The 25,000-nt window shown below is 42.4% G+C and overlaps 1 protein-coding gene across 1 annotated transcript in view; it reads left to right on the forward strand.

The window, feature by feature from the left end:
- The window catches only part of ecpas (Ecm29 proteasome adaptor and scaffold), a 98,234-nt gene extending 74,453 nt beyond the window's left edge, over nucleotides 1-23,781 (forward strand). Inside the window, exons 39-49 of the mRNA XM_084319080.1 lie at nucleotides 7,635-7,726; nucleotides 11,047-11,113; nucleotides 11,343-11,540; nucleotides 11,857-12,068; nucleotides 12,331-12,374; nucleotides 13,059-13,251; nucleotides 16,107-16,254; nucleotides 17,188-17,293; nucleotides 17,660-17,748; nucleotides 18,027-18,098; nucleotides 21,664-23,781. Of these exons, the coding sequence (XP_084175206.1) occupies nucleotides 7,635-7,726; nucleotides 11,047-11,113; nucleotides 11,343-11,540; nucleotides 11,857-12,068; nucleotides 12,331-12,374; nucleotides 13,059-13,251; nucleotides 16,107-16,254; nucleotides 17,188-17,293; nucleotides 17,660-17,748; nucleotides 18,027-18,098; nucleotides 21,664-21,803 (1,361 nt within the window). The 3' untranslated portion in view covers nucleotides 21,804-23,781. The remainder of the gene's footprint in view (nucleotides 1-7,634; nucleotides 7,727-11,046; nucleotides 11,114-11,342; nucleotides 11,541-11,856; nucleotides 12,069-12,330; nucleotides 12,375-13,058; nucleotides 13,252-16,106; nucleotides 16,255-17,187; nucleotides 17,294-17,659; nucleotides 17,749-18,026; nucleotides 18,099-21,663) is intronic.
- Nucleotides 23,782-25,000: the final 1,219 nt, after the last annotated feature.

Raw genomic sequence — 25,000 nt, forward strand, 5'->3', positions numbered from 1 at the left:
CCTGTGAAACAGAACAAATGCACAGTAGCATACACATTAATTGAATATACTATTAATAGTTATATTATATATATATATTAATATACTATCAATACTACTATTGAATATACTATGTATATACTATACATTTCATCCATACATTTCACACACAATTAATTAAACAATACCAGCATGTCATGTCCCCTTTAACTCATTGACGGCCACGCCCATATGACCAAATTAGGGCTACCACGCCACCGCTTTAATCAATGGGAGGACGGGGAAATTTGCGAGTGCTTAAAATATATCTTAAATTATGGCTATGGGTCTAATACACCCGTCGCTTGTCAATGACTTGCTTGCAGTCAACATGTACGAAACGGATTGTTTTTTCATCTGTACATTTCCGTTTTATACCGTTTTGAATATGAGTATAGTTTTGGAGATTTCTAGTAATTCCAGAGAAATACGCGATATAATAGCCCTTTAGTGGAATACACAAATCGGCTGATTTATGAATAGTTTTCAAATAAACGCTAGATTATCAATAGTATATGTGTCCTTATGCACGATACAAAAGCAGGCTGAAAAATTACTTATCCGTGCCTTGCTCGGCGCCAACGGCACGCACACACAGACACGTCGTGATCGCTATGAAAAAAACATCTGATTACCGGTAACCCAATACTGGTAACATAGTCCTTACCTCACATCAGATGTTCTGCAAAAAGATTAATCCAATTCCTGATCGCCATTCCAAATATCGATCGCGTCCATTGATCCAACGTTATAGTCCAAAACACATAATCCACGCTGCTCCCAGTCCCCCCAGTCAACGTGGTACAACGATACTGCATGCCCGAGAAGCAAAACCCGGACCGGACTTTTTTCTTTTATGCACAGTCCCAGCCAATTCAATCCAATGATGTGCAATACCATCTGGGAGACGATAGGCGGCGGTATTTGCCCTTTTGCGAGCTCAGACCCATTCCCAACGATAACATCAGGTTGGATGGATGAAAATGAATGGATATCGCTAATAAAAGAAAAACCCGACTATACTCGTGATTGGCGCTGACCGGTTGGCTAGTTAACCCGACTATACTCGTGACTGCCGTTGAATGAGTTAACAGCAGGTGAATGAGAGATAACTACATTAACTACATTTACCAGAATGCCTGGCAATTAGGGGTGTAACGGTACGTGTATTCGTCCCGTGAATTTACGGTACGGCCGTCACGGTGCGGTACGTGCTGCCATACGACGAATATGCCCCACAGCACACACACGCGAGTCGCACATGCAGGCACTCGCGAGGTCCGTGCGAGAACAGCGCTCGTGGCCGGGCACACTGAGTCAGACTTCAGAGTGGCGAAAGTGCACGGAGAAAGGCACATTTACATTGGAACAGCTGCAGGGTCATTACAGTTTTCTTTCGTTTTCTTCTTCGCCCAATAACGTTAACCAAATGAAACCAATGGAAAGAAACACACACGCGTCGCCGACACACACACACGCGCCAAAAAACTCATCAACATTCTCCCCCGCCGGACTCGTCAAATAAAAAAAATAAACATACTTTTCCAGACAGATCATCTGAGCTCCACTGTGTTTAAATCCAAATAATCCTCTGCCATTGTTGTAATATGTCATCTGTTCTCTAGTATTCAGTCTCGTCGTGAAGTTAAATTCTCTGTAGAAGTGAAACTGAAACTTAGCAAGGATAAGTTGTTAAAGGGGCAGTAGGCAAGTGGATGCCTGAACACAGAATGACACCAGTTTCACTGACTACCACGGCAAGCCTATAGAAAATTATTATATTTAATAATAATAATTATCATAAATATAATATAAATAAGAGGCAGCTACGTGGCGTAGTGGGCAAGGCGCTCGCCACGAAATCTGGAGACGCTGGGCTTACCTGTTCGAGTCCAGCGCTCCACATTTGCTTTCAGTTTAGCTGGTCGTCCGTACTAATACACATTGGCCGTATTAGGGGGTGGGAAACTGATGGGTGGGGATCGGGCGTTGTGGACAGCGACTCCTACAGGTCGGTTGGTGCGCCTGCGCAGTAGAATCAGGAAGTGTCGGGGGCAGCGTGAGCCTCCCACGCGTTACTCCTCGCCACTGAGAGATCGAGCTGCGCAGGTGAAAAGATGCGACTGCTGTTACCTCAAGTACCGGAGGGGACTTGTGCTATGTATGACTTAGTCCACATTGCAGCCGGCTTGTGGGAGGCAAGAAACAGCGTTCGTGACAGGGGAGGGTTGAATTGGATGATACGAAATTGGGATGGGAGAAAATATAGAAAATGGGAGAAAAAGTGGATCAAAAAAAAATATATAATATAAATAAATAAATTAAAAATTAAAGAATTGTATTAATAATTATTATAAATATGTTTTTCTGTTGTACCGAACTCGTACCGAACCGTGACCCCAATACCGAGGTACTTACCGAACCGTGGCTTCTGTGTACCGTTACACCCCTACTGGCAATGTTTACATACATTTACATTTAGTCATTTTACTTAGACTTACAAGTTCTGTACGACAAGTCATCAGGAAGGGCACAACTCTATCAGCTGAGTAACAATGTTCATCAAGGTGTTGAGTGCTACAGTGTAGATTAGTTTATTAGGACAAGTGCATGACAGTAAGGTTAGTTAGGGTTAGATTTATTTATTATTATAATTTTTTTAATCTTTATTTTATTTTTATTTTTTTCACATAATGGTTGAAGATGTGCGTCTTTAGTCGACGGCGAAAGATTGGACGGGTTTCGGCTGTCCTAACTGGGGTGGGTAGTTCATTCCACCATTGTGGGGCAAGGACTGAGAAAAGGCAGGTTCTCCTTGATGACGCTCCAGGAGCTCGGATGGGAGTGGGTCTGAGACGGCCAGAAGATGCAGAGCGTAGGGGTCTTGAGGGTGTGTAGTTAGAGACCATTGACCGGAGGTAGGCGGGATCGGTTCCCTTTGCCGCACGGTATGCTAGGTCGAGGGCCTTGAAGCGGATTCGTGCAGCAATGGGGAGCTAAGAAGTGGGGTGACATGGGCCGACTTCGGTAGGTTTGAGGGGGACACCCGTCCGCAGGTGGGCGGGTGGCCAACATGGTCCCTCTCCATGTCACTTGGTAGGAGTCATTGAGGTATGATGACAGCCATGTCAGCGCAGAGCCAGCCACTCCCATTCCTGCGAGGGCCGTGAGGAGGATCTGATAGTTGACTACATCCTCCGTTGCTGCTCACACAAGCCATTCAAACCCGTCGTCTCAAACACGACACAAACCCATACAACGAGACAAGACAGTAGTTCACATTCAATCGGAGCTCAATCGGAGCACACACACCAAAGTTCCGCCACATGAATCTCACAGTGACGGACCGGCAAAGCCACAGCTGCTAGCTCAGCCGTACACCATTGGCAAAGTACGCTAGCCTAGCCACAAGCTAGCGGCAAACATTCAAGCACAACAACGATCATCCTTCATTTAACCACCATCACCAACACAGTCTAAACGCCAACAACCGTGTGCACATGCAAACATTATCTGCAAGCTGCATTAGCAGCCAGCAGCCAACGTGATACATTACATTGCGTTTATAGGTGATTGATTGATTGAAAACTTTATTAACAGATTGCAGAATGGGTACAGTACAGTACAGCTCAATACATACAATTGTTAAGGGGATGCAGACCAGAGAAAGACTTTCGTCTTGTTTACATCAGGGTCCCCCATTTTTAATTCATCGTAACATATGACATACATGACATACAGATAGACGGTACTGCTACATCTATACATTTATGACATACCATAAGGAGGTTGGGTAGGTGGGGGGGGGGGGTGGGGGGACTGTACATTGGAGGGGGTTGGGTAGGAGTGGGGGGAGGTTGGGTAGGAGGGGTGGGTGGGGTACACTGTACAAGCAAAACTGTACATTGGAATATTGACAAGACCATACTTGGTCATTTACTGTACAGGGGGTTGTGTTAGGACATTTACAGGGGCCAGTTTCGAATTGCAGTCTCCCGTAGGTGTTTTTTGAGAGTTTTTGAAAGTGGGTAGTGATTCACATTCCTTTACAGCTTTGGGTAGGGCGTTCCACATTGATGTGGCATAATTGCGAAACGTGTTTAGTCCCTTGTTTGAGCCGAATCTGAGTTTAACATGATTTGTGGAGCTCCCTCTGGTGTTGTGATCGTGGTATTCACTGACCTTTGGGAAGTATTTTGACATGTACATGGGTACCTTGGTCGTGTAGTGTATCTTGTAGACCAGGCCCATTGCAAGTTGCTGTACTCTGTCGTCTACTCTAAGCCATCCTAGGTTGTCAAAGTGGGCAGGGGTGAGGTGGGTTCTAGGAGTAAGGTCAAGCAGTAGTCTGACCAGTTTGTTTTGAGATGTTTGTAATTTTGTTTTTAGCACCTTTGAGGTGCTTTGGTACCATGAGGTGCAAGCATAGTCGTAGTACCCTTGAATGAGTGCTCCTGCCAGAGTCTTCAGGGTATTCTTGTTTACCAGTGAGGAGATCCGGTACAAGAATCGAGTTCTTTGGTTGACTTTTTTTATTACATTGGATGCCATTTTGTCACAGGAAAGATTTGCCTCTAGGATGGAACCCAGGTAGGTAATATCTTCTTTCCTTGTGACAATATTGTCACCCACTGTAACTGAGAAGCCGTCGGTCTTGGTGACATAGCCAAGTTAATAAAGTTTTCAATCAATCAAGTCTACTTACCAACGGGCGGTGTGTTCCTGTCAGTGCTCTAGTTAGAATGACATTGCCACCATTTAAAAAGGCAGCTGCGGCAACTGTGCATGCTCACAAGCACAAACACCAGACCCTCTCAACCGTAGCATAACTAATGGAACAAAGGTAGAACTTATGCAAATAGCCAGAAACATGTTAAATCATTTAGACCCCTTTACATGGATCCAATCTTTTTTTTTTGTATCTTCTTTTTCTCCTTTTTCTGTATTTTTATCCCATCCTAATTTAGTCGTTATGCCAATTCCCCCCTCCCCTTCCTGTTTGTTGCGCGCATTTGCCCCCCACTTGCCGGTTTAGGGAGGGTTGATAGATACTATCACATGTCCCCTCAGATACATGCGGAGCCAGCCGCTTCTTTTTCACCTGACAGCGAGGACTCTCACTGGGGAAGTTAACGCGTGGGAGGCTCACACTACTTCCCCCAGTTCCCTCCCTCGCTGAGCAGGGGCCCCGACTGACCTGTAGGAGTCGCTGTTTACAACGACCAGGATACACACCCCGCCGGCTTCCCACCCGCTAACACTGCCAATTGGTTAGTATGGACGACCGACCAAGCCGGAGGTACCGCTGACAGCTGGATTCGATACCAGTGTCTCTGCGGTGGTAGGCAGACGCTTAGTCCGCTGTGCTACCCAGCCGCCCGGATCTGATCCTTTTGTTAAATAAACTAAAAGTCTTGACATTAAGATCTGTCCAGTTAGAAAATAATTGGAATTCCAATTTCATAATAGACACAGACCAGTGCGGACCTTCATTTTAGAAGCTATGTCATCTAGCTATTCAGCCCTGCGTTCGACAGCCCTGTGACAACTCCTCTCTCAAGTTGCACTGTTTCTATGTGCAATGAAATTTCCACGAGCAACGGGTCCAATGCGTCTTAACATGCTTTGCATCCTCACCATTCCTGTAAACTAACTGGATAGTTGATAATGGTTACACTTCATTATCTGAAATATTCTAAAATCATTAAGTCTGTTCAGGGATGTGATTTTTCCGTTTTTAACCCGATTTCCGGTTTTTCTGACCAAAAATCCTGATAAAAAAAATATTCATTAAAAAAAAGTTTTTATTTAAATTTTTTTTAATATGCTTTGATTATTTCCCCACCTGGTCTAAGTGAAACGCGAAAGCAACATTTATCAGACCTGCTATTCTTGCATAACAGATTTTCATTGGCTATCGATAATGTTAGCAGTTTTGTTGAGTGGCGCGAGATGCTGTAAAGATGTCAACACACTAGGGAACACACTAACACTGGATTGCTTTTGTAAAACTGACCAACCAGGGAAGGTTACTTGCAAGCAGTGCCGCAGTCTTAACACTACTCAAGGGAGAGCAAGCATTGTCCAGTTAATGTGAAGCTCTGTAGAAACATCAAACTCTCAAGCATGAGGTACAGAAGCCAACCTAGACATAACCAAGAAGCTGAGATGGAGAAATGTCACCACCTTCATTCTCAAAATCGACCTGAGAGCGAAAGAAAAGCAAAAGAGTCCATTAGTCCAACTGCAGCCCTTCGCAGTAGGCAAGACTTCGAGAGGAGGCAGTTACAGGTGTTGCACAATCTCGTTGCAAAGAAGAAAAGATAAGGTCCTAACGTTAGTGTTTGAGCCAGGATGACTTGGGAGGGGGACACTGATATATTTTATTCATTTTCTTTGTCCCTTTCCTCTCCCACCTTCCTCTTCCCTGTGAACAGTTCAATATATACAAATAAAATGTGTTCATTCATTCAAATGGAGTGTTTATTTAAAAAAATTAAGATAGTTTAGAAAATGTTCAGGTTTTTTTCTTAAGGCGCAATCACATCCCTGTCTGTTATATGCCATTCTACCTTTGTGTGTGTATGCGTCTTTGGAAAGACCAGATCAGGTCAGGAGTTTGATGGTATTTACTGAGGATGGCCAGATAATGTTGATATTTAAACATAAAAAAGAATAATACATAATAAATGTATACATGATTATGCAACATTAAAAAATGGTTGTTGGAACGGTTTGTGAGAGAGAGGTAGGAAGTTTAGACTTAGTTTAGTTTTACAGCTGAAATAAAAAATGTGTTATTACAGCGAGAGTAAAGTACAGAAAAAGGTACCGGTGGGTACAAATGTGAACGGTACCCAACCCTGATCAAAGGGGATCGGTGGATCAAAGAGCTGGTACATGTGGATTCTGAAAGGCAGAGGATCGTGTATGCACCCTGTACGTCTAGACCAGTGTTTCTGCCATTGTTAAAAAAATATATATATATATTTTTTTTAACTACCTATCTTTGTGAAAGTGACTTCTCAGCTCTGGTCCAGCTGAAGACAAAGCAGAGGAACAGATTGGACATTGAGCATGACCTCAGAGTTGCTTTGTCTACCATCACCCCAGACTTTGAGACTCTTGTCAGGAGCAAACAACATCCCCAGTTATCCCATTAGTTCCCTGGGATGTTAAGCTAAGAAGTCTGCTAAGAAGCATATTATTCTTTATTATTATTTTATTTCATTGGGTTTTTAGCCCTAGTTGCACTTTTGTTGCACTTTTTTGTGTTTATTTCATGTTTTTAACAGTGCATGAAAGATTGTGTATTACTGCAAAAAAAAGAAAATTGAAATAATCATAGTGGTTAAAAGATTTGGGTCGCGACTTAATGACTAAGGAAAATGTTGGGTCCCGAGGCTAGACCAGTTGAGAACCACTGGTCTAGACTGTGTTGATTGATTGATTGAAAACTTTATTAACAGATTGCAGAATGGGTACAATACAGTACGGCTCAATACAAACAACTGCTAAGAGGATGCAGATCATTCCTCCATTTTCAATTTATCAAGAAGTGTGAGAGCCCTTTACCAGTCGACCATTGACTGTTGTGTTTTTGTTTTATGTTCCAGGGAAGCTGATGAGCGCCCTGCTGAATGGTATTCATGACAGGAGCAGTGTGGTGCAGAAAGCCTTCGCTTTTGCTTTGGGACATCTGGTCAGGGTAGGTACAGGTTATGAAAAGCACGCTATTACAGCTCAATACAAGTTATGCTGAATAAGTCGATAATAATAATCGAACCAAAAATCTTTACAAAAAATTATAAAAACATAGTATAAACAGAAAATTCAAAACAACAGCACAAGAGAAAAAATTAAAAGCTAACAGTCAAAGGCCTTTTTAACACATTGATTGCCAGTCAGCAGGGGGCACTGTGGGCCGTCTGTGCCAGCGTTCTATTCAATGGGGAGAATGCAGTGTTTGCAGTGCTAAAAACTATATAAAATATTGTAGCTATGGATCTAATAACGTTTTCAATTGTCAGTGAGTTTCTTCCAGTCAACATGCAAAAAACAGATACTTTTTTCATCCGTACATTTCCGTTTTATACCGTGGTGAATATGAGTATAGTTTGAGTGATTCTGAGTAATCCCAGGAAAAGACGTGAAAACAGCGTTTTATTGGAATTAACTAAACACGTTGCCATTCCTCGCTTGGATCAACAATCAATCTGAAATCAACGCTAGATTATCGGTATTATCTTTCATCATGCACTCATGAAAGGGGGCTTTGAGCGGGGCGCCCATCCGTGCCGTGATGTGACCAACGGGACACTACACAGACACAGAGCGATCGCGGGGGGGAAAATATCGGATCAACGCAAGATTGGTAATATAGAGTCCTTACCTGGTCTCTGATGTACTGCAAAAAGAAGAATCCAATTATCTGATCGCCATTCCAGATATCCACAGCGATCCTGTCTCCAACGTTATCCGGCATTGCACATGAACGGGCGGGCAGGGTCAGTTGTCCAAGCCATCCCTACAAGTGCTTGTTTTGCTGGAGTGTTTAGAACCCGCCCCCACTCCGCAGCTCGGTAGAGAAAATAAACCACATCGTTTCAAATGGAGTGCAATAGCGGCCACAAGGCATTAGGTGGCGGTATTGACCGTCTGCGATCTCAGACACATTCAGTACAGCATGCACAAGGTGCCTCGATGGATTATGAATGGCAATAGCGAATAAAAGAAATAACGAAACAGAAACGTAGATCTACGTGAACGGCACTCAACCGCTGGGCCACAGAAACGTAGATCTACGTGAACGGCAACCAAAGGGTTAAACAGATGGGTTTTCAGGCCTGCTTTAAAAGAGTCCAGGCTCTGTGGTGCCCTCAGCTGGATGGGGAGGCTGTTCCACAGGCGTGGTGCAGCAGAGCAGAAGGCTCGGTCACCCATGGTGCAGAGCCGGGTATTGGGGACCCGAAGGAGCAGGCTACCTGCGGATCTGAGGGTACGGGTGGAGGATTGTGGAGTGATGAGTTCCTGAAGGTAGAGGGTGCGTGTCCGTTTATGCACTTATGGGTGAGCATCACGATTTTGTAATTGATCCGGGATGAGACGGGGAGCCAATGTAGTGAGTGGAGGATGGGGGTTATGTGATCGTGTTTACGGACTCTCATCAGGATCCTGGCAGTGCTGTTCTGGATGTATTGCAGCTTTTGGATGCTCTTGCCAGGAATCCCGATGAAGAGTCTGTTACAGTAGTCCAGTCTTGAGGAGACAAAGCTTCTCTGCGTCTGACAGGGTTAAAGTGGGACAGAGTTTTGATATATTTGTTAGGTGATGGAATGAGGTCTTGCAGAGGTGTTTTATGTGGATGTTGAAGGTCAGGTGGGGGTCAAATCGAACCCCCACTGACTGAGGGGGAGAGGGGGATTACCTGGCCCTCAAAGGATGTGATATGGATGAAGACTGAACCTGGTGCCAATTAGAAGTGCCTCGGTTTTTTTGCTGTTTGGTTGGAGGAAGTTGCTGTTCATCCATGCCTTAACTCCCCAAGACAGGTAGTGAGGCATGACAGAGCTGCAGAGGGGTTTGGGGCAGTTTTTATGTAGAGTTGTGTGTCATCGGCATAACAGTGGAAGGACATTCCATGTCTGACATGACCGAGGGGGAGCATGTAGGTGATGAATAGGATGGGACCAAGAAACGACCCCTGCGGAACACCACAGGTGACATCGAGCAGCCTGGACTTACAGCCCCCACCCCGCTCTACTCTTAACTCATTGGACACCACGGACTTGAGCATCTTTTGTTCCTACCGCCAACGCTCTAAGGCTGAAGTTACACGAAGGGAAGACGGGAACGTTTCATTTTCACTTTTCAGAACGTTGCGTTATCACAGTCAGGTTAGACTACGTTTGTCTCCTGAATTATTTTCGTTGTCAGAAGCTAGGCGTGGTCAGACGGCAACGGATAAATTTTCCCCACATAAAGCTACCTGCCTTGGTTATCCAGATGAACTATCTTTTACAGCATCTTTTACATCTTGAGCAATGTTATGTTCCGAGACATAATTATTACCTTTTATTTGTTAGGCTATTTGAATACACCGTTTAGCCCTAAATGGTGGATTCGCCATTGCCATTTAACTTGGACATGCAAACGAAATCATTCGAAAATACAACGTTGCTGTTTTCCCCTCTTGTAACCTTGGCCTAAGAGATAGGAATAAGTGGCGGTGTTTGCACCTATATATTCTATATTCTATATTATAGCTATGGATACAATACTATGGCCCATTTGACATCAACTATCTACCGTTCAATATGTGAAAAGAATAAATTTTTTCACCCATACGTTCGCGTGTTATACAGTGGTGAATACAAGTATAGTTTTAGAGTGATCCTGTCTAATCTCAGAAAACGACAAGATCAGTTTGCAACGTTTAAATTCCTCCAAGTAAAACTCTATAATTTCTCGAGTACCGATAGCAGAACGGTTCAGTTAAAATAGTTATTTTTCTCAGTGACGTGAACGTTGGTGTCTAGGGCATGCGCTAGACTACAGAAACGGCAATGGCTCGTGCGAGGTTACATGACACCGGTCCAAGGGACTTTTGACAAACACCTTTTTGAGCGTTGCTGCTGCTGGGGAAACGAAAATGCCAGCCAAAACGCTGTTGCCATTCGACTTGGACGTGCAAACGAAATCATTTGAAAATGCAACGTTGTTGTTTTTCCCTCATGTAACCTTAGCCTTAAACTCAGTGTCCCCTTCTCTCCCTCAGTGTCTCCTAGCTGGCCACAATGAGACCACTCCTCTCAGCCAAAATTCATTTAACCCACATGTAATTTGAATGAATTGTTTTTACTATTAAACCTATTTTGATCAGAAGTTCTGTCTACGATATAATTGCTGAGTCTGGTTCCACCACAGTACTTACTGTTTAGCTTCCAGTAAACGCTAGTTCTCTTCTCTACATGTTTTAGTAGGAGTTTAATCCAGAATATCATAATGACATTTCTACTCCCTCCTCAGACAGCGAAGGACAGCAGCGTGGAGAAACTACTACTGAAACTCAACACCTGGTACCTGGAGAAAGAGGGTAAGGCAACAAAAAATTTGTATCTTGTGTTTAATAAAATAACAAGGGAAGCAACTGTTGTGATTGGAGGATCAAGAAAAGAGGTGGGCGGGTTTGAGATAGGTCCATTGACTAATTGGATTGTACACGATATGAAAATAACAAATGATTGATGAAGTTCTGACTGGGGTGCTCCGCCTACTCTCCCTTGTCCCCTCTCTCCATCCCTCATCTTCTCCTCTTATCTCAGAGCCAGTGTATAAGTTGTCGTCTGCCCTGACGGTTCATGCCATCAGCCACTACAGCCCTGACGTGCTGAAGGGCCATGCGGGGGTGGCGCTGCCCCTGGCCTTCCTGGGTATGCACCAAGCCCCAGGCCCCGACGAGGAGAAGGGAGAGAGCCACGACGCCACGCTGTGGTCTGAAGTGTGGCAGGAGAACGTCCCAGGTCAGCATCACACACAGTCTGCACCTGCTTATTCATATACTCTACTGATCTGGACACAGTACAGCTAAACACTGTCAATCTGTGTGAACATTAAAGCTGCAATAATAATTGTCTGACCACTAGTGGGCAGCATCGAGCCACTCTAAACAAACCCTCTCCCAAAATGAAAGCCTCATCTTGTAACTTAAAAGATTTGCTGGAGAGAAAAAAAAAGAATCAAGTGTAAAAGAAGTACTGTTACAGATGCACAATGAGCACTGGCGTTTTACATTTAAATTATAATCTTTTTATGTTCTGATTTGTCTTGGGGTGCTAGGAAGCTTCGGGGGCATCAGGCTTTACATGCCGGAACTCATCACCATTACACAGAAGGCCTTGCAGTCCCAGTCTTGGAAGATGAAAGCTCAAGGTGCTGCTGCCATGGCCACTGTTGCCAGGGAACAAACTGGCTCACTGGTGGCACCACACCTTGGTATGGTGCTAACGGCTTTAATGCAAGGACTGGCTGGACGCACATGGGCTGGCAAGGTAATGTCTGTGAAATGAGAATATTCTGCCTCGGTTTAATAACAATTCATCAAAAGGAAATACTTCTGTTAGCGGGAGATACTTGTGTAAAAAGAAATACTAAATTATAAAATAATTGTCCGTTGAAACGTCCATGTTCCTTTTATTAATGTAATAACTATAATTATTACCTAATTATCTACCTTTTTTGAAGTTTATTAAATAGTGAATCTTATTTACTTATAATTGCATCTTCTTACATCAATGATTTGATTGCTTACAGGAAGAGCTCTTAAAAGCCATTGGATCAGTTGTCTCCAAATGCTGGTAAGTTCACTCTCACTATACTGTACTATACTTCAATATTCTGTATTGTACCATTATTATTCTACACTGTACTAGGGATGCACCGATCCGACTTTTTCAGTCCCAATACCGATACCTGGCTTTGGGTATCGGCCGATACCGAGTACCGATCCGATACCCATACCATTATCTGAAATTAAAATTTTATTTTTTTAATAATTCTAACCCCAACTAACCTTACTGTCATGCACTTGTCCTAATATACTAACCTACACTGTAGCACTCAACACTTTGATGAACATTGTTACTCAGCTGATAGAGTTGTGCCCTTCCTGATGACTTGTCGTACAGAACTTGTAAGTTGCTTTGGATAAAAGAGTCAGCGCTAAATGACTAAATGTAAATACCCATTGTTCAATTAAGAGACTGGGATCATTCTTTGGTACAAGGCAAATGTAACAAATTAACACAGATATAAATGTACTGAATTGTTATTTCTTATTATATAAAATTTTAAATAAATCAGTTTTTTTTTTTATTCTTATTTTACAGATACCCGATCCAGCTATTTTTGTGATATCTGGGCCAATATCCGATATCAATATCGGATCGGTGCATCCCTACACTTTACATTGTTCAGATAGAACACGTATGTGTGTGTTTGCTTTAATTCCCATCATTCCATGTTTCTCTCTCCCACCTCAGCACTGAGCTGCAGAAGCCTTGCCCAGGCCAGCCTACTATATCTGAGGTGTTGGAGTTGGTGGTGAAGGAGTGCCGTAAGGAGAGCCTGGTGTACAAGATGGCTGCTCTGCGCTGTGCAGGCGACGTGCTCCACAGCAGTCGGGAGGACTGTTTCAGCGACATGGTTGAGATCCTTATCCCGCTCATCAAGAAGGTTTGATTTTTGATTCAGATGTTTATTATGTGAAGGGCATACATAGAGGAGGTCTAATGGTGCACCTTTAACACTTTGAATGCCGACGATGTGTATTGTCGTCTTATCATGCCCCCCCCGTTGAGTGCCGACGACGCGATTTGTCGTTCTATTTTTTTATTAGCGATCTGAATTCATATTTCATCAACTGAGTCTCCCGTTGGTACAGCAGCCCCTCTAGGAGCCCCGATGGGAAAATACCACCCCCTATCGTCTATCCCTGTGTAACTGCAGGCCATTCGATTATACTGCTGGATCCCTGTGGGGGGAGCCTACTGGCTCCACTGTGCTGGCAAGCCGTCTGATGATGAGGGAAGTGATCGCGAGTTGAAAAGCAGCGTGGAATATATATTTACAGCAGCCAATAATCAATCAATAAACGTGATCGATATTTGGAATGGCGATCAGGAATTGGAATAATCTTTTTGGAGAACATCTGATCTAAGGTAAGGCGTCTATTAGGGATGCCCCGATCACGTTTTTTGCCACGGATACCGATCACCGATCGTCGTGAGCCATATCGGCCGATACCGATCCGATACCGATCGTTTTTTATTAATTTTTTTTTTAAAATAATCTTATATAATTTTTATTATATAATTAGACTTGTACTTGTATTATCTGCGAGACATCGCCACCACGCAACAAGCTCCACTGTCTGTGTGTACTCTAGTAGCCTCCAGCTACGGCCAGGATTCTCCGGAGCTGCAGCTGGGCCCTATACTCGAGTAGCCTGCAGCTACGGCCAGGATTCTCCGGAGCTGCAACCGATATTGATTACATTCAACAACATGCCCTCAGCTCGAATACGCATCGAATGAGTGTTATAAAACATTGATATCAGGAGCCATCTGTGGCTTGCTGGCCGGCTATATAACGTTGATACAGCGCCTCAGTGAACCATTTAGTTCAGTGGGACATTTCGTTTTGAACAGTGAGCTGGCGTCAGCTAACGTGAGCTAGCGGAGGTATCGTACACGTCTCTACTAGACTTGCTGGAGCGTTTGTTGATGTCAGGAGCTATCAGTAGCTGGCCGGCTAGATACCGTTCGGTTAGACAATGCCTCATCATGTATTGGACTGGAAGTGAATGGTTGACTGGGTCATTTTGTAACTGTAGCTAACGTTAGCTCAGGGAGGTCCCGTCCCACTAGACTAGACCCGTGTTTACATGCGTGCGGGAGGGGCTGGAGGGAGGAGCAGACGCCGCACCACTGTGTGGGAGTGTGTGCAGCTCCCGGTGTCTGAGACAGAACTCAGCGAGTGAGATCGGTTTTGACGATCGGCGAAAATAAAGCATTATCACCGATCGCATATTTATACTGATTATCGGCCGATAACGATCGGTGGCCGATCGATCGGGGCATCCCTAGCGTCCATGTTACCAGTTTTAGGATAATCAGAGCTGTATTCACTGAGATATCAGCATGTGCCATGTGTGTGTGTGTGTGTGATGTTGAGGAAATGAGAGAATAGATTTTTCAGACCGATTCTATAGCGTGCATAAGTACACATATACTATCGATAATCTAGTGTTTATTTGAAAACGATTCATAAAAAGGCCGACAAATGACAACGTGTCTAGTGTATTCGAGAATATTCCAATAAATGCCGTTTATGGGGGGATCTTAAAATTTTACGGAAATTTTCGAGAGAACGATAGCTTTTCGAAATGCTATAAATCTGCGATGGGCAGATTAGATAATTTAAATAATTTAATAATAATTTAAAACATAGATTATGCGTTTTTAACGCTAACATTGAAGTGGATGATGACATTCAAGGGGGTAAAAAGGAAAACAAGGCCGGCACTGATAGTGTTAAAGAGAGGCCCCTCTCAAGAGAGAAGTGACCACACACTACATAATATGGCTATGGGTGTAATTCAAGAGTCAGTTATTAGGAGGTGCCCACTTAAAAATATTTCTTCATGGCCCATTGTGATCTAGCTCTACTTGCTGTAGCCCATGTAGGATTTTTTCTAAATATAATTGTCTAATTATTGTCAAATTGTGTTAATGACCATTAATGCTATATTCTATGGGTTGTTTTCATGTGCACCATTATGTACCCTAAAATGAATTATAGACATGTGCTCCCCGAAGGGCCCAAATGCTCAATCCACCTTTTGTGACAATGCCCCTAATGTGAGCCATTGAGAAGTGTTTTACAAGAATAGTGCCACCATGAGGCCAGATGACTCTGAAGTTGACAGGCCTCCTTTCTATTGTAGGGCAAACATATTTGTCAAGGGAAAAGGTCATGGGGTCACCGGAATCAATGGGCTTTTTCCTCTAGGGGTCATGAATGTGCACAGCAAATTAGAAAATATTAAAACGGAAGGTATTCGAGATCCACAAATGCGAATATTGAGCGTCTGGCCTGATGTTTGCGCTGGAGGACAGATCATGGGGTCACCAGAGATTTGAATGAAAGTTATTGGAGTTATTGTGTTCACATAACGGATCTGCGGCCACCACAGCAGTCGGGGTAAATCCATAATACATCACTCGTGGATATAATAAAACAAAATCCTCATTAAGAGGAACACAAAATGGCCACTGATGATGGCTGTAGGAAGGTATTATATCACATGTAAACAACAGATAGCTCACTACTCTTTGCCAGTATATTTCATAAGCTCCCCTCCCTGCTGCATTTTAAGTGGAATATAGTAGTCTATATTAATAATATAGGGATGTCGCCCAAAAACGACTTAAATGAATGCACAAAGAACATGTTGCATACAATATACTGTTTTTTTTTGCCGGGTACAACTAGTATACGTAACATCTTTACCTTCCTCGCTCTCACAGAACTGCCCAGCAGCCAGCGGTGCCTCCCGCAGATCTCTGGACGACGAGGATGAGGGTGATACGAAGGCCAGAGAGCTGAAGATGGAAGCTCTGCTTTGTGCCTTTGAGACGCTGGGAAAGGCCTGGCCCAGGAACCCACACACCCAGGGTAAGATTACAGCTAGAACCTAGAACCCAGAGTAACAGCTGGTCCTTAGAACCCAATGTAAGGTTACATCTTGTCCTTAGAATTGATTGATTGATTGAAAATTGTATTAACAGATTGCAGAATGGGTACAATACAGTACGGCTCAATACACACAATTGTTAAGGGGATGCAGACCAGAGAAAGACTTTCGTCTTGCTTACATCAGGGTCCCCCATTTTCAATTCATCATGACATTTATGACATACACGACATACAGTACTGTTACATCCAGACATTTATGACGTACAATATATACAAATATACAGTACTGTTTAAGAGACAAAGATAATAAAGATATATACATTCGAGGGGGAAGAAACTGTACATTGGAGGGGGGTGGGTGGGGGGGGGGATTTGACATCCTAGGTTGTCAAAGTGGGCAGGGGTGAGGTGGGTTTTAGGAGTGAGGTCAAGCAGTAGTCATAGTACCCTTGAATGAGTGCTCCTGTTAGAGTCTTCAAGGTATACTTTTACAAGAGAGGAGATCCGGTACAAGAATCTTGTTCATTGGTTGACTTTGGACTTGGTTGACTAAGGATACAGCTGGTCGTTAGAACACAGACTAAGGATACAGCTGGTCGTTGGAACACAGACTAAGGATACAGCTGGTCGTTAGAACACAGACTAAGGATACAGCTGGTCGTTAGAACACAGACTAAGGATACAGCTGGTCGTTAGAAAACAGACTAAGGATACAGCTGGTCCTTAGAACCCAATGTAAGGTTGCAGCTGGTCCTTGTTTTGGGGATGGTATTGAATACTCCAGTCTATCTTGACCCCTTCTCTGTTTAATTTATAAATTAAATTTTAATAAGTTACACCAACAGTTAAGTTATGCATCTGTAATCTTTAGAAACTGACATTTTTAAACTATGTTTGGTCCTGTGTGTACAGCTCGTTTCCAGGTGGAGTTGTGCTGTCTGATGTGTGAGAAACTCAAGCTGAGCACCTGGAAAGTCCAGCTGGGAGTTCTACAGTCCATGAAGGCTTATTTCCAGGGGTAAACACTGAACACTAATAAAAACATTAAATTAATTTGGTCTGAAATGAATGTATATTTGTAGGTGTACCAGATATGGGTGGGAATCGCCAGGAACCTCCATTATTATTATTATTACTTTTACACTAGTTAATTTCATAGCACATCTAACTATTGTTGTTACACTTCATGGTTAAAGTAAAATTTTATAGAATTTACTTCAGTTCCCGTCAGGGTTTAAATTAACATAAAATGTGGGGGGAAATAACACAATCCAGAAAAGTGGACTTTTACTTGTACATGAATCGATTTTTCCCATCCCTAGTATTAGATGTCTTCTGGAAGTGGTTTGTAGTCGAGTCATTTATTCACTGTTCCTCTTTCTAGCTTGTTGTTGTTAGAGATGGGGCATCAGGACATCAATGTTCTGTCCCAGATCCTCACTGAAACCTGTGCTGCTCTCACATATCCTCTAGGTAAGGGCCGAACAAACGTACCCTCTTATGTCATGCTCAGTTTGGAATATGGTCAGTGCTGCATTACATGTATTACATCCATCTCTAAAGTGGAAATTAATCTTGTTTATTTTGTTATTACTTTGTTGTTATTACTCCCTGAATTAATCCCATGAAATATGCACGCTGATTACACTTTGATCAAAATGTATTTAAATCAAACCATGGATACAGTTTTAATGAAAACGCAGTTGGATTGAACCCCCTAATTAGCATCATCCCTTTATCTGTCCGTCCAGAAAACAAGAGCTACTCATCCGTGAGGACAGAAGCCTTGTCTGTGGTGGAGCTCTTGGTAAAGAGAACTGGAGGTAAGTACTCAACCCAGCACTCAACCCAGCACTCAACCTAGCACTCAACCCAGCACTCAACCTAGTACTCAGCCTAGTACTCAACCTAGTACTCAACCTAGTACTAAACCTAGTACTCAACCTAGTACTCAACCTAGTACTAAACCTAGTACTCAACCTAGTACTCAACCTAGTACTCAACCCAGTACTCAACCTAGTACTCAACCTAGTACTCAACCTAGTACTCAACCTAGTACTCAACCTAGTACTCAACCCAGTACTCAACCTAGTACTCAGCCTAGTACTCAGCCTAGTACTCAACCTAGTACTCAACCCAGTACTCGACCTAGTACTCGACCTAGTACTCAACCCAGCACTCAACCTAGTACTCAACCTAGTACTCAACCTAGTACTCAACCTAGTACTCAACCTAGTACTCAACCTAGTACTCAACCCATTACTAAACCTAGTACTCAACCTAGTACTAAACTTAGTACTCAACCTAGTATTCAACCTAGTACTCAGCCTAGTACTCAGCCTAGTACTCAACCTAGTACTCAACCCAGTACTCAGCCTAGTACTCAGCCTAGTACTCAGCCTAGTACTCAACCTAGTACTCAACCTAGTACTCAACCTAGTACTAAACCTAGTACTCAACCCAGCACTCAGCCTAGTACTCAACCCAGCACTCAGCCTAGTACTCAACCTAGTACTCAACCTAGTACTAAACATAGTACTCAACCTGGTACTCAACCTAGTACTCAACCTAGTACTCAACCCAGTACTCAACCTAGTAACTATATACCTCTTCTCTCATTCTATACCTTGTTTTGGACTTAAATAATTGTCTCCATGTGAAGATCCAGTCTCATGTAACATTCACATTATATCCAGTCTCATGTAACATTCACATTATATCCAGTCTCATGTAACATTCACATAGATCCAGTCTCTGTAACATTCACATAGATCCAGTCTCATGTAACATTCACATTATATCCAGTCGCATGTAACATTCACACATATCCAGTCTCATGTAACAATTATTCACATAGATCCAGTCTCATGTAACATTCACATTATATCCAGTCTCATGTAACATTCACATAGATCCAGTCTCATGTAACATTCACATAGATCCAGTCTCATGTAACATTCACACATATCCAGTCTCATGTAACAATTATTCACATAGATCCAGTCTCATGTAACATTCACATTATATCCAGTCTCATGTAACATTCACATAGATCCAGTCTCATGTAACATTCACACATATCCAGTCTCATGTAACATTCACATAGATCCAGTCTCATGTAACATTCACACATATCCAGTCTCATGTAACATTCACATAGATCCAGTCTCATGTAACATTCACATAGATCCAGTCTCGTGTAACATTCACACATATCCAGTCTCATGTAACATTCACATTATATCCAGTCTCATGTAACATTCACATTATATCCAGTCGCATGTAACATTCACACATATCCAGTCTCATGTAACAATTATTCACATAGATCCAGTCTCATGTAACATTCACATTATATCCAGTCTCATGTAACATTCACATTATATCCAGTCTCATGTAACATTCACATTATATCCAGTCGCATGTAACATTCACACAGATCCAGTCTCATGTAACATTCACATTTCCACGATGGTGGCGCTTTGCCCGCTGTTCTTTTCATCTCAAAACTGACGTGAAAAACAGAACCACTCATTTTAAATTGATTCGAGTAGGCTAATATATCATGTTATGTAGACTACATTTATCAAGCAGGTTAATATGTTTTGGAAATTATCAGTGACTACAACCTACCGTGAAGCCATTGGTCATGCGTTTTGAAAGGTCAGCGACGGAGCAGCATGAGGCCTTCATTAGTGAACGATGCCTGACGGAGATGTTGTCATTAACACTTTCAATGCCCAAAACGTGATAAGATGTTTTATCTACCCAATGCCTGAATGCCCACGATGACAATTAGCGTTTTATTTTTTTATTAGCAATCTGAATTCATATTTCATCAACCGAGTCTCCCGTTGGTATGCAGCCCCTGTAGGAGCTCAGATGTGAAAAAACCGCCCCCTATCGTCTCCCAGATGGTAATGCACCCTTTTGGAATGGACTCAATGAAAATGGATGAGAAAAGAAAAATCCGGAATCCACATTTTACTTCTCAGGCATGTAACCCGAGCCGATCGGATTCATTGTGGAGCCTCAGAACAGCGTGGAATACATAATACAGTATGTAGCGTTGGATCAATAAAAGCGATCGATTTTTGGAATGGCGATCAGGAATTGGAATGATCTTTTTGGAGAACATCTGATCTGAGGTAAGGAATCTATTTTACAAGTCTTGGGATAATCAGAGTTGTATTCGCTGAGATCTCTGCGTTCGCCCTGTGTGTGTGTGTGGGCGATCGCTTTGAGGAAATCAGAGAATCGATTTTTCAGATCGCCTATATAGCGTGCATACGTACACATATACTATAGATAATCTAGCGTTTATTTGAAAACGATTCATAAATAGGCCGAAAAATGACAACGTTTTTGTGTATTCTAGAATATTCCGGTAAAGGGCGATTATCATGGAATATTTATATTTTCCTTGAAAACTAGGGCTTTTCAAAATGCTATAAAACGAAAATGAACCGATAAAAAAACTATCTGCTTCGACAATGTTGACTGGAAAACGAGTCATTGATTAACGCTAACATTCAAGTGGATGGTGGGCATTCAAGCGGTAAATCAAGATTAAGCTTGGGCTCTGAAAGTGTTAAGGCTGAGACCACTTATCAATTTATCGATTTATAAGTGGCGTCACATATCGATATATTTGCATATTTTTATACTATACTAAAATACTAGGTCTTGTGGCATGTTTGCGTTAAAACATCCACATTTCATGTAAATTCAGTTGAATTACAACTCTGCACTGTGCATTCAATATGCAGTGCACACCAATTATAAAATGAGAAGGATCACTGTGGTAGTTTTGAATGGGGAAATCAACAAAGAATTGCTGCAAAATAAACATACATTTGTTGTTTAAATAATAATAAATACAAATTAAAAAAATATATATATATATATATATATATATACTACCGTAATTTTTGCACTATAAGCCGCACCTGAATATAAGCCGCAGCAGCTAAATTGAATGATGTGTACATATATAAGCCGCAGGTGTTTTAATGTTTAATTACAGTCTTCCCATCAGCATTGGGACACAATACTGTCGGACAAATAACAAGAATTAACTCATTTACAAGTTGTATTAAGTTTAGCAAATAAGGGAACGGATAAATAACATTTCAATGCAGTCAAAAAAGCAATATTTTGATTTTTACATTTTCGGGTTTGGTCACGTCAAGTCACGTATAAGCCGCACCGTTGAAAAATGGGGGGGAAAGGCGCGGCTTATAGTCCAAAAATTACGGTAATACAAATATCTATATTTATCGATAATTTGGTCCCGATTTATCGATTATTCCAGATGACATATCGTCTCAGCCTTAGTTGTCATTAACACGATGTTGACCTGTTACTACTGTCCATGTGTTTCTCCAGAGAGCCAGCAGTGGGAGTGTGTGTCGGTGAAAAGCCGGGAGCAGCTCCAGAGTTCTCTGTCCACCATGCAGTCAGACAGCAGACCTGACCTGAGGGACAAGGCCCAGGAGCTACGGAGGCACATCCAGAGCCAGCCCTGAATACACACACACACACACACACACACACACACACACACACACACACACACACACACACACACACACACACACACACACAATCAAACATAAAGCCAACACCATAGAGATGGAATAATGTATAGAGCGGACATTCCTACACACACCAACGCTCTGCTGTGATAAACACTCAAACCGTGGGGACCTGCGTCTATCAGGCTCTCATGACGAGCTACAGGCTAGAAACACTAGTGGACCACTCATTGTGTCTGTCAGTGTCTGAATGAATGAAAACTTTATTTAACAGATTGCAGAATGGGTACAATAAAGTACAGCTCAATACACACAATTGTTAAGGGGATGCAGACCAGAGAAAGACGTTTGTCTTGTTTACATCAGGGTCCCCCATTTTCAATTCATAGTGGTGTCAGTGTCTCATGAGCTACAGGCTAGAAACACTATTGGACCACTTGTTGTGTCTGTCAGTGTCTCATGAGCTACAGGCTAGAAACACTATTGGACCACTCGTTGTGTCCATCAGTCTGTCATGACGAGCTACAGGCTAGAAGCACTATTGGACCACTCGTTGTGTCCGTCAGTCTGTCATGACGAGCTACAGGCTAGAAACACTAGTGGACCACTCGTTATGTCACCTGCCTGGCGCTGCCTTTGGATAATCTCTTGAGCATGTCACCTTCTTCACTTTGTTTCTATTTATTGGGTTGCGTGATACAGCCGCAGCTTTACGGCTAGATGTCGTGGGCAATGGTGTCATCAAGTAGTGATACACCTGCCCTCCATTTCTTTTCATCTTATCTGTTACAGAATAGTGGCTAATCATAAAGAAATAGCCTAGCGAAATGAACGGGCTACATATAGAATGGTGAAAGGATCACCACATGTAATGTTATTTTACGGTGACCTCTTCTGACCACAAAAGCAGTTTATTTATAAACATAGTTTTATTCAACTGTCACCACCCGCACGCCATCTACGCTCAGCCCGCTGATGGTATCCACGGCAACAAGCACGTCATCCAGTCCCTCAGCTGATCAAATATTTCCTATCTATTCATTATTCTGTATCTATGGCCAACACAAACACAAATTATACACACACTTAAATCTGATATATATATATATATATATATATATATATATATATACATACACGCATACACACTCCTCTGGCCCTGTCCAAAATCCTGGTTGCTCTTCAGATATTCACTGATCTCTGGCCATGTTTTCTGATTTGTTTTCCATGTTCTTGGAAAGTGGCTTGTCAGAAAGTGATGCTCCAGACAAGTGGACTAAATCCAAGCGCATGGGTGATGACACTTCTGAACCATATCTTGAAGATAAACCCCATTGTGACAACTCGCTCAGTCTAAATATGGGCGATGATGAGGAGGAGGAAGACAGGGGACTATTGTTATGTGTCAACCGGTTTGTTTGGTCATGTTACTGGACAATAAGATAATAATAAAAATGCCATATAAACCAACGTGTTGGGTTTGTAAGCACTGTATACCTATAGCTCCTGTATGGGGCGTTTGTTTTACTACTGTGGGTGGGCCTACTCATGAAATACCAGGGACAAACGCAGCTCGCTTTAGCGAAGGCGGGGGAGCGTTCTGCTCTAGTGTGCTCCATTATTGGAAGTGGAAACTCCAACTCATTGTCCACTACTAAATCACTACTATACCCATCAGTGATCAAAATAATTAAAAATAAAAATACAAAGCAAATAGAACAGGTAAAAGAGCACATGCATAGGCAAAACACGCGTTTGTTTTTTTTAATCTATATTAGGGAAGTAGAAAAAGAAATGGAATAGGACCGGAGTTAAGCTCTTATTTAAGGGACCGGTCCGCTACATGTTGAAACTGGTGTATTTTCTTCTGTTTGCATGTGTAAAAGGTGTGTAAAATAATCTATTTTCAGAATCATTGAAAATACCGTAAATAAAAAAAACCCAACTGTGAAGTTGGTGCTAAAAGGAGGCATGTACTCGTGTGAATTTGTCCCAGAATGAAATAAAACTACTATGTGAGCTTTGAGAAGTGGCTTTTTATTTGGTTTCACTGAACACAGTATGGGGTATATATTATGATGCCTCAAGGACCTTGTTAACTCATTGACCGCAGGGGATTAGCCTCATCCTCTAGTAGCTACCGCCACCGCTGTAAACGATGGGAGTCGCTCACCTTGTTTGCAGGGCTATAACTATTTAAATATTATAGCTATGGATGCAATACTATGGCCCATTTGACATCGAGTATCTATCATTGAAGATGTGAAAAAGGAATATTTTTTTCCAGCCATACATTCCCGTTTTATACCGTGGTGAATATAAGTATGGTTTTAGAGCGGTTTAGGGTCATTCCTGGGAGGCTAGTATTAGGCCGCGATGCATATTATACTTAATCCATTGGCATTTCGTCCCTATACACGCTACAATAAAAAATTCAAATGCATATGATCGGTATATTATGTTCCATCATGCATGCATGAAAGGGGGGGGGGGGGTCGTTTCTGATTAATTGTCAATAACGGCATTCGTTAGTACAACAGCATACGCTGATTAGGGCGATGGCTATGAAGACAATGCACAACCAAGCTGAAAATGACGTTAAATTGCTCTTACCTGTGGCTGATGAGATTCCAAAAAGAATATTCCAATTATTTTATTTGCCATTTGCTAGATCGTATGTCCATTTGGGCCACGACATAACCCCCCACAGCATAATGAATCGGGTGTCCCGAAAGCGATTCAATGTCATCGGGTAGACCCCTCGGTCCAGGCTACTCTAAAACTGCCTGGAAGAATTTCAATGATACACAGCCACATACACAGTCAAAGGGAGTGCAACATCGGCCGCATACTACCAGGCGGTGGTATTGTACTTTTTAGAGTCATTCCACATGGTTACACAGCCTTCCTGGATGATTTATGAATGGAAATAGCGAATAAAAGAAATAACGATCAAATAACGCATACGTGGTTGCTGTTATTCGATTGGCGGACAAACACGTATATATACGTGGACGGTGCTGAATGAGTTAAGGAAGTTGCATGATGGAAAACCCTTAGGGAAGAGAATGCGACAGGGCAATATTTATATAGAGCAAAAGAAAATTGCTCCCATATGCTCCGTTCACCAAGACCTGTTGTGAGAAGCAACGTAGTTGGTAACATTAGTCTAATACATATTTTTAAGT

This window comes from Notolepis coatsorum, assembly GCF_963971535.1.
Source record: "Notolepis coatsorum genome assembly, chromosome: 7".
In the NCBI taxonomy this organism is placed as follows: Eukaryota; Metazoa; Chordata; class Actinopteri; order Aulopiformes; family Paralepididae; genus Notolepis; species Notolepis coatsorum.